Source organism: Python bivittatus, unplaced genomic scaffold, assembly GCF_059951505.1.
Source record: "Python bivittatus isolate LINGU-HERP-01145 unplaced genomic scaffold, Pbiv_v1 ctg000080_np1212, whole genome shotgun sequence".
Taxonomy (NCBI): domain Eukaryota; kingdom Metazoa; phylum Chordata; class Lepidosauria; order Squamata; family Pythonidae; genus Python; species Python bivittatus.
The window spans coordinates 27,188,183-27,198,331 of NW_028277035.1; the positions used below are offsets into that span (position 1 = coordinate 27,188,183).

The following is a 10,149-nucleotide window of genomic DNA, read 5'->3' on the forward strand; positions in this document are numbered from 1 at the left end:
CCAGGCAACCGTAAGCGGTGCAGAAAACCACAGCTTTGCTCCGCTCAGTTCTCAAGCGGAGCCACAAGAAAGCACGTGGTTTCAGGGGAGAGGCCGAAGTCCTCACTACGCATGCTCAAATAGTCCAGCCGCCCCTTATTTGTCGTCTTCACTCGGGTTGAAAGCTTTGACCATGGAGATGTGGAGAGAGAGTGGCTTCCGCTAGGAAACGTCCCCTGCGTTTTGCCGCTCCGCTTCCACGATCCGGAAGTGGTTCTTCGTGGGTCTCTGACACGTAGCTTCCAAGACAGCGGGATAAAGGGGGGTGGAAGAGGGGTCGATCCCGACGGTGTGAGGAGGCCAGGCAGGGGGTCGTTGCCTCGCCAGGGAGGGGGCTCAGAAGGAAGGTGAGCTGCGGGAGAGAGGAGCAGGCTGGCGCCCCAGCTTGTCAAGAGATCTGACGCTTTCTTGCGGGGCTCCTTCAGGCGCCGGGAAAAGAAAAGGGAAACCTATCGGGCGACGAGACTCCCTCCAGAAGCGTCTTCCTTCGCTTCTGCGTTTTTCTGGCCGCAAGGGCGTGATTTCGGAGTGCGTGGCTTAAATGGCCTAATGCTGCTAGTGATCTCTCGTGACCCAACGTTTCTCCATTCTCGGCTCCTGTGTTTTCATCATCGCAGCGTTATGTGCTGCTCTGAAGGTCTAATCTTAAAGGCTGTCTGGCACCAACACTAACAGATGATGCCTCTGTGATAGCAAACATTGAAAATAATATAGGTTCTGTCGTAGTCGTTGCCTTTCTGCGGTGATTTGAGGAAATCAGATACCGTATTTTAAAATGTTGTTAGATTTGTTCTGTTTTCCCGCTTTTATGTTGTGGTCCTTTTCTCCTTTTGGGCAAACTGTGGGAGGCACAGCAGTGCAAATGTCTAGTAATTTAGTGTTTAATATTTGGCTGAATGCATTTTTTTCAGATGACTGTATAAATCATTCTTGGTGACTGACAGACAAAGACATTCATAGAAGGGCCATGCTTTTGGTGGTGGTTTTTAAAAATAGTAACAGAGAAATATTTATTTTACAGATAGCAATGTCTGGATTTGATAGTTTCAATGCAGATTTCTATCAGACAAGTTACAGTATTGATGATCAAGCACAATCATATGGAGGAAATGCTGGAGGAGGAGCATACAGCAAGTAACTTGAGTTTCTTTTAGTTTTCTAAATAGCCAGTGTATTATAGTCTGTTGTTAGTATCTGGCTTAAGTGTTCAGTGTTATTTAATACCTGATAATCATGCCAAGTCACGTTTATATTTAAAGGGTTATTTTATTTATTTAAAAGATCCCATTTCTCAAAATAACTCCAATGTACCTAAATAAAATAAATCTATAATGTAGGATCAGAGGAATTTCAAAAAATAGCTCTATATAAAAATTGAGTCAGCAGTTTTTATATAGAGCAGCGATCACTAATGCTCAACCAAGGTTACTTATAACCATTGACTATTGTAAGTGCATTTTGTTAGGCTAGTGCTGGTCAGAAGTTATGTTAATACACATTGAATTATCCTTTTATATAGCAGGTATGAAGTGCCATAGTACTTTTGAATATGTGGCATACTTACCAGATAATGTAGCTATCACTAGCTTATTGACTCAAAATATTTTGGTAATATGTCTTAGAATCCAAACTTTCATGAGTTAATCATTCTTCAGTATAAAATTTCCCTTTAAGCTTACATAAACAGTTACTTGCAAGGAGGTTTTCTGAAACAATTACTGACACTGGTAACTCCTCTTCCTTAAGGCAACTCCTCTTCCTTAAGGCTGCAATGCTTCTATGTGTCACAATAGATATATGGTCACTGTATAGGTCACAAAACTTGAAATATATGCTAGTATCCACTATTTATATGGCAGAGGATGGGAAAGCAAAGAAATGGGTTAGATCCTCTTGGAAGAACTGAAAATGAAGGACTATATTATATCTGAGTTTTAATAACAAACTTGGTAATATTGAGAAAAATATCAGATAAGTTGGAAAATTATAATTAATTTAAAATGAGAAATTGTATTTTTTCATATTAGAAAATAATAAGTTAAAATAAATTTATGTAATGTTAATCAGAATTATCCTGTAAATAATTGTGATATATTCCAAACAACGATACGCCTGTCTGTGTTCTTTATTTATATAAATGTATTCCAATAATTTTCTCCAGGGACTGTATAGAATATTTAAAACTTCTATAAATGCGATAGTTTACAATGATGCCTTTGTAATGCTGTGGACACTTTGGGGCTTAGCTAATATTGTGGTTCCTCAAACTTGCCTCTGTGCAAAGAAAGCTGCTGCTTTCATCCGATAAATATTTCAATTTTGTTTTCTGCAGGCAATATGGTGGCTATGAGTATTCTCAGCAAAGTGGATATGTCCCTCCAGAGATGATGCAACCTCAGCAGCCATACACTGGTCAAATTTTTCAGCCAGCACCAGCATACACACCGTCTTCATCACAGTCTTTCTATGGAAGCAATTTTGAAGATGAGCCTCCATTACTAGAAGGTTTGATTTTAATTTATTGCAAAATTCTGTATCAACCAAAATACATGGTCCAATCTACAAAGGAGCAGTCATAGCAGATTATGAGATACACATGTGTATCTGTGCATTTATTGGTTGTGTTCAATTTCACTTCATTTACTTAGGTGGCATGGGCTCTTAAGAGAACTAAATGAAGTACAAAAAAAAGCATAACAAATTGAAATGAAGTAGATCTTTTAAAAATTAAGATGACTAATGCAGCTAGTTATATTACCTGCTCTCTGACCTTTGATGAACTAAGAGGACTTCCATTTTAGTGCAGCTGCCTGTATCCACTTATATAATGTGAGGCTTCTGCAAAGCCTTGAAGATCTGACGGTTTCAGCAGGTGCCTAGGGCAGAGTGGGTTATGGTCCTTCTCTCTGATATGCCTTTTATGTTTCTGTAATTGGTTTTGTAGTTTTCCCTGATATGGGTGTTTGGTAATTTTCCGTTGTAAGTTATTGTTATTTGAATTTCCTACATTTTGTAAGCCACTTAGTGAGGCATCCACAATTGAGAAGGACTCTTAAGTTTGATTATTTTTTCACTGGTTGCAAATCCATAAAATCTGTGTTCTTCATCTGATCTACAGAACTAGGAATAAATTTTGACCATATCTGGCAAAAGACTCTAACAGTACTGCACCCATTAAAAGCTGCAGATGGCAACATCATGAATGAAACTGATCTGGCAGGGCCTATGGTCTTCTGCCTAGCCTTTGGAGCCACCTTATTGTTGGTAAGTTTTCATTACTATAAATGTAGTCCTACCAGCCTGAAAGTTAAAAGATTAAAGCAAATGGAAATCAAGACTTGAATAAATCTTAAATATCAATAATTTATGAAAACTGCAATATTCAGGGTTGAATATATTACTTTTGTGTAGAAGGATACGAATTACAGTCCCATGGTCATAGCTTTGTTTGGAGCCTGGTCTCTGATCTACAAGGTGAGAAAGGCAGGAACTTTTGTTGGATATCCCCATTTGCCATACCCACAAAAGCTGAGTAATTTAGAGCAGTGTGAAATCTAATCTATATATACTCCATACATTATAATAATTTGCTGCTCTTTCCTGCATTTTGCTTCTGAAAAGGATTGGAATACTCTGAGTCAACATTAGAATTGCTTTGTGTTTTGCACTAGTTACGTCCCATGGAGAAACAGCTTAATACTAATGTTAATCATATGTTTGGAACATGACACCAAGGAACATAAACAGTAGGTTTATATGTGCAGAGAAAGTGTTGTGAACCTAGAATGCTTTGTAAAGTTTGTTACTAGGGTTCAGTCTTGATTACCAAGGATGGGCTCAGGAAGAAAAATAGTCTTGAAACTGTCCTGATTACCCTTCTATAGAGAGTCTTTTCAATTTGGATCCGTGGACTAAGATTGACCTTTGCACACAGCTAAGGCAAACACTTTCCATGGTTTATTTTCCAGTTTCTGGAAGCTTTCCTTATGCCTTTTTACTTTGATAAATATTTAAATTTGAAGAAGTTACTTCTGAAGGAGATGATCTATAAAATTTCAGATGTTCAGGTCCGAAGATTTTCTGCTATTTAAAAAAAAAGAAAATGCCCTTTCATTTCTCTCCTAGCTCCACGATTTAGTAGAGATATGGCTGTACGCTTTATGTGTGTATGTATGCAATACAATGGATTTCACATGCAATGGACCACATTTCTGCTGCAATTTGCACTATTTGTCTCCATATACATGATTTGATTAATGGTTTCATTACACAAATTATGTAAATGGCAGTTGAAATTAGGTCCATTGCATGCAGAATCCATTACATTGTAAGTCACTGTGATGCCCTACTATCCAATTCAACAGGCATTCCTGAATAACACTTTCTCCTCCAATTAGCCCATTAAAACAAGGTTTCATTGTACTTAAAGTTGCAGGCCCCTACTGTTTCTGACAACAAGGAGTCTTGGGCTCTTCTTCATTCTTATTATTATGCTTTTATTTTAAAAGCAGTTGGAGTTTGAGGTCCTTCTTTCCTTTTTTGTACACCAATAAGCAGCAACAGCCTCTCACAAATGCAGGCATTACTGTCTCCCATTCCCCTACAGTCACAGAGCAGAGAACTGCTTCTAGAAATAAAAGATGAACCATAGGTAACGTTTTTGCTAATAGAAATATAAATTCTGTAGGAAACTACAGTTTCTTCCACTTGTCCTCTTTTCCCTTCTGCTCCTTTCTTTTTATGGAAATACCATACTGACTCTGAAAAATGGCATGGACCTTCAAGGCAGTTCCATATCTTCAGGGCAGCTTATTCTGAATCAGTATCACCTTTGATTTTGAAATGGTGAAATACCTTTGAAGCAGCACCGCCTTCCTCATATCCAGATGCGTGCCTCATCTGTATCCTTCTGAACATCCCTTTTCTTTAGATTCAGACCATTGAAATATTAGACTGTTTTTATTTATTATTAAAATATTCAAAGGTTTATAGTTAACTTTTAAAAAAGTAGTAATCTATACCTGCAAAGCACACGCGTATAGACACAACCCCCCATCAAGCACACAGCATCACAGTAGTGAAAAGACAGGAAACATCTGGAAAATAATTTATACCAGTTTTGCCACAGTAAAGGTCCTGCTTGTGGTGGGCATTGATTTGAAGTAGTACTTTTATATAGGCATTAATGGTGCATCTCTGGGTTTACTTGCATAAACAGTGCTCCTTAAAAATACTCAGGTGGTGCTTCACCTGTTGGTTTGAAAGTCTCTATAAAACTAGCTTGTAGGGATGTGCAACTATTCAAAGTGGTGAGGATGCTTTGGAAGGGGTAGGGGCAGACTTATTGCATCTATCTTGAACCTCATTAAAGAAGGCACACCTTTCCTGGACTCCCATAATAGTCATAAACCTTGATTAAGAAAGTACTTAGCAGATAGCAACAGGGTGTGCTAACTTTGTTGCACTTTACTGCGCCTCCCTATTATTTTCCTGAAATCATGGTGGCCACTGTGAGCGAATACAGGAAAAGGTACAGCTTCATTAAGGAGGTGCTGACAGGTACAGCAAGCACACCCACACCCCCTCCAAAATGCCTTTTCTACTCTGGATCCAAGTAGCTGTACATCACTTCTAAACTGATTCACTAGACAGATATTTGTATCTCTGGTATTTCCATCTAATCTCAGCGGTAAATATTTGATTCGAATATATAAAATAGCAGAACAGTAACACTAATTTTATGTGGAAGATCTGTTTTTTAAAAAATAACTTAAAAAGTTGTAAATGTGTATGTGGAATAATACTAAGATAATAAACCTTATTTCTAATTCTAGATTTCAGAAATGTTCATTGTTACTTAAAGAGCATCTGTTTCTCACTTGATTTTATTTTGTATACTTCATTTGTCTCTTACTTTCCCTAAATGCAAAATCTTTTCCTAAAATGTATTCAGAATGTTAATGTATTCTTCCCTTTTCTCTGTTTTGTAGGCTGGAAAAATTCAGTTTGGCTATGTATATGGAATTAGTGCAATTGGGTGTTTAGGAATGTTCTGTCTCCTGAATTTAATGAGTATGACAGGTGTCTCATTTGGTTGTGTTGCAAGTGTCCTAGGATATTGTCTTCTTCCTATGATCATACTTTCAAGCTTTGCAGTTGTATTTTCTCTACAGTAAGTAATACCAAAGGCTATTACAATGTCATTTAATGATAACTGTATATTATTGCTCACCATAAAAAATTGTACTCAAACCAGCGGTTAACAAATATGAAATATGTAGAATAAAAAATGTTTTACTATATATATATTTAAACTGAATTTGATTTCTGCATTTTTTTTATTTATAGGATATGTGTATTTTTGCTCCTATTTGCCTGGAAAGATACACGTTTTCATCAAATGATAACACTGGAAAATTATTTTAGCTTTTGCTCTTTTTTGAAGTCGATTATTTCTGTGCTCGCTTATAGATAAAGAAATTGCTTTAAAATTCTACATCCCAGTCCAAATAATAAAATATAGCCAGTAAGAAAAAATGTGATACTGAAGCACTTTAAAAATGCAAGTACCACAAACATTTTGATTTAAAACTGACACTGTGGAATAGTAGCTTCTCAGCACAGTATTTCTGTGTTTGATCCTTTAGTCCAGAAGTAGGCAGTCTAGTCCTGGGGTGCCTCCTTTCTTATTAACAAGGCCCCCTATCCCCTCTCATTGCCATCTTTTCAAAATCATTTTAATTGTAAATAAATAAGAAAATGGAATGCTGCAAAACGAAGTACAAGCTTCCATCATTATCTCTTTTGCAACAATTCCCTAATATCTTACAGCAGTCAGGAAAAATTATTTAGGTGACTTTTTAAAGCAAGTGAATTTCTGAAGCTTCTTAAAATGAAACTCTTACGTGATTTCAAGGAATTCAGAATAAGATCATCTTTATGTAATTTAACATTTTAAAATGTTACATAAAACTGAATGGCATTCAGGTGTGTGTATATTTTGCCAAGTTTCCTGAGATCCATATAAGTAATAGTTCCATGGCGAGATTTTTGTATTAACGGTCCCTAGATGGAGGCTTTTGAAAATTTGAATTAGGAATGTTAACAAGAGTGTTGTCCAGGAGATGGTTTAATGCTTAAAAGCTGTATAATTAAATTGCACACTTGGTTTCTGTTCTTAAGGAATCTTAAGCAAATCAGTGATAGAGAGGAACAGGAGAGACCCAGCAACAGCTTATTGTTGCTGGTTCTCTCTCGTCCCTGTCTTCAGCCCAATGTTACAGGCTAATAGCTTAATATAATACATAGATCTGTACTGATATTTATGTGTCGTTATCAGTGCTTGACTCCTTTCCTGTTATTGTTGTTTTCAGGGGCATGATGGGAATTATTCTTGCTGCTGGAATTATTGGATGGTGTAGTTTTTCAGCCTCCAAACTCTTCATTTCAGCCTTAGCAATGGAAGGACAACAACTTCTAGTAGCATATCCCTGTGCTTTATTATATGGAGTCTTCGCCCTCATTTCTGTGTTTTGAGCTGACTGTCTTAATTATTGGACTTAAAGGGGCCGAACTGAAAGCTTTTACTTGGGATGCTTAAACTTGGGACCAGAAATCAACTGTTGGGCCGCTATCTTCCAAGATTAATGTTTGAATTATTATCTGGAGCAACAATTACAAAGTGGTCTTTCTGTGTTTTTTTTATAGGATTCTTGAATACATTTTTACATTGACCTGTAATAACTTCAGCTTTAAAACAGGCTCATGAATTACACTGTTTAAAATGTAATACTCTTTTCAGTCCTATAACCTGCAAAATATTGCTTTTGAAAACTTTTGTAGTTCAGAAATTTTTATTGATAAAAGAAAGTGAAATCATTAATTTGTTTTCCCATGGAAACATACAACAAATCTAAACAACAGATACACATTTCCCATTTTTACCAAATTAGCAAAATTTAACATTCGTCACAATAAAATTTAATCTGAAAGCAAACACAAAATGGATCCCATATATAACTTTTCAGCATTTTTACAGTCCTCAGATTACTTTTGTTTACAATCCAAATGGCTTTTCAGGCTCAAAGTTATTATGTTTAAATATTTTATATATACTTTGTAAATAGTTCTGTCATCTTGCATACATGTGAGAAGATGCTTTTTTATGCTAAAATTGAGAACAGAATTCCCATAGTTCACCAAAAGCAGCATGTTTCAAAAAATAGTTTTGACAAATATCAGTATTGCAGTCTAGTATAAAACACAGGTTAAATTTTCTCAGAATGTTCTTTGAACACTTTTCCTTTTAGAAATCTATCTTTACTGTAATGTCCAGTACAGAATTGCTGAGGTATTTATTTGAATAAAGATTTATTCCCATTGAGCAAACATTATGCTTAAATCATGGTATAGTAGGATCCAGTGACATCTTATACTTAAGCAGTTTAATAACTATTGTGTCATAGCCATCAAGAAACATTGAGTATTAGAATCCAGCCATAAGACAAAAACAATTATTTAATTGACATGGAAAACACGTACACCATTAAAAAATAATGATTTATCTTTAGTGTTAGGGAATGACAAAATGAAATGGCTAACATTATGTTCTTTACATGCTTATTTTATTACAAAAGTAGAATTTTAAGTATCTCACTGGGCAATATTGGTGAACAAATACAACTTTTTTTTGTACTTCTCCCCCCCCCCCCTTTCTCTATGAGTTACTGCATAGCTCTTCATACATTGTTTTCATACAGCCTGGAGTTATTGACTAACCTCTTTAATAAACATCTTGCAAGAAGCTCAGACTATTTTGCACATTCAGATTTCTGATACTTGTAAACTACATTTCAGATTTAGTCCTTTTTTCCCCTCTATGATGCTTAATTGATGTGATTCCATGTGCAAATGAACTATCCTGATGTCCCATTTGAGGGATATTCCTTACCATGAGAAGCAGCTTTGTTGGGCTTTGCTACATAAAGGCAATGTTGGCAAATAATGTGGTTTCTCTTTATTACTGCCTCTACATATACGGTTTGCGAGAATTAATTTGTAGCAGAACAATAGGATGAACCCAACAGAAAACTCAGTTCTGCAGCACTGTTTTATTTATATAAAATCTACCCTGGATGTTGTGATAGATCTTTTAACCAGTACTTTTCATGAATGGCCTTAGACTGTTAATATGTAAGATATTCCGAAAAGTGACAGTGTTGTTTGAGTTTAATAATGGTGCATTTTTTAAAATGGCAAAAGTTCTAGATTTAAATGTCATGCCTACTGAATCTTCTGGGATAATTCTATTTTGTATCATGTTGCTCTTAAGATCTCTGTAAAAATTCTGCAGCACTCACCACTACTCTTGTCACTGCAAAGTGTTATTAATGATAGGACAACCAGAAGAGAAAGTGTAGCAATGAAGAACCTACCATAGCAAAATTGACAAATGGAATTCTAGCAGAAATATATAGCATATCTCAAAGATTGGCTGCTTTATAATTTTCAGTTCAATGGGCAATGCAATTATTTTTTAAAAGGAAGATCCAGATGGGATTTAAGATAATAAATTGTTTAGCTTAATGATTTATCTGAGCAAATTAGTATGAAGCATTATTAGATTCCATATCGTAAGGTGCCTGTTTTACTGAAGGAGTTAGCATTGCTTCTGCAAAGAGAAGTCTCAGTACCTTTCCTATGTTTTTTCAGATGTCAAGCGTGTCATTAAGAACAAGCAGATAAAAGTGACTTAATTTAGAAATGGTTCTTTGTAAAGACTCGTGAAACTTTCCAGAGTAAATCTAGCAGTCACCAGATAAATGGCATGATCCTCTTAATAACTGGTAACTGGTTAGAGGTCAGAAAAAAAGAAAAGAGTGGTTCTCATTTTAAAAAAAAAGTCTAAAGAATAGGATCCTTCTTGTTTAGGAACCCAAGGTCCCATATTGGCACAGAGGCTTTTTAACTTGTTCATCTATTTGGCTGTGCAAAGCTGCAAAGCGTGCTTCACCCTGAGAAAGCTTCAAACCAAATGCCCCCTTGAAGCTGGTTCAGGAAGAAAAATAGCCCCACTTCTGAGAGTAAAGTGAATCAACCATACAGTTTTGG

The 10,149-nt window shown here is 36.1% G+C and overlaps 1 protein-coding gene across 1 annotated transcript; it reads left to right on the forward strand.

Moving 5' to 3' along the window:
- The first annotated feature begins 222 nt into the window (after positions 1–222).
- On the forward strand, positions 223–9,055 carry YIPF5 (Yip1 domain family member 5). The gene is made up of 6 exons (XM_007431753.4): positions 223–386; positions 1,061–1,173; positions 2,372–2,544; positions 3,158–3,303; positions 6,030–6,211; positions 7,413–9,055. Exons 2-6 carry the CDS (start codon positions 1,067–1,069, stop codon positions 7,573–7,575), a joined length of 771 nt encoding a protein of 256 aa, XP_007431815.1. The 5' UTR covers positions 223–386; positions 1,061–1,066; the 3' UTR covers positions 7,576–9,055.
- Positions 9,056–10,149: the final 1,094 nt, after the last annotated feature.

Coding starts and splice junctions, on each gene's coding strand:
- YIPF5 (XM_007431753.4), top strand. CDS start 1,067: ATGTCTGGATTTGATAGTTTCAATGCAGATTTCTATCAGACAAGTTAC. Junction 3,304..6,029: donor TTGGAGCCACCTTATTGTTG/GTAAGTTTTCAT, acceptor TCTGTTTTGTAG/GCTGGAAAAATTCAGTTTGG. Junction 6,212..7,412: donor GCAGTTGTATTTTCTCTACA/GTAAGTAATACC, acceptor TGTTGTTTTCAG/GGGCATGATGGGAATTATTC.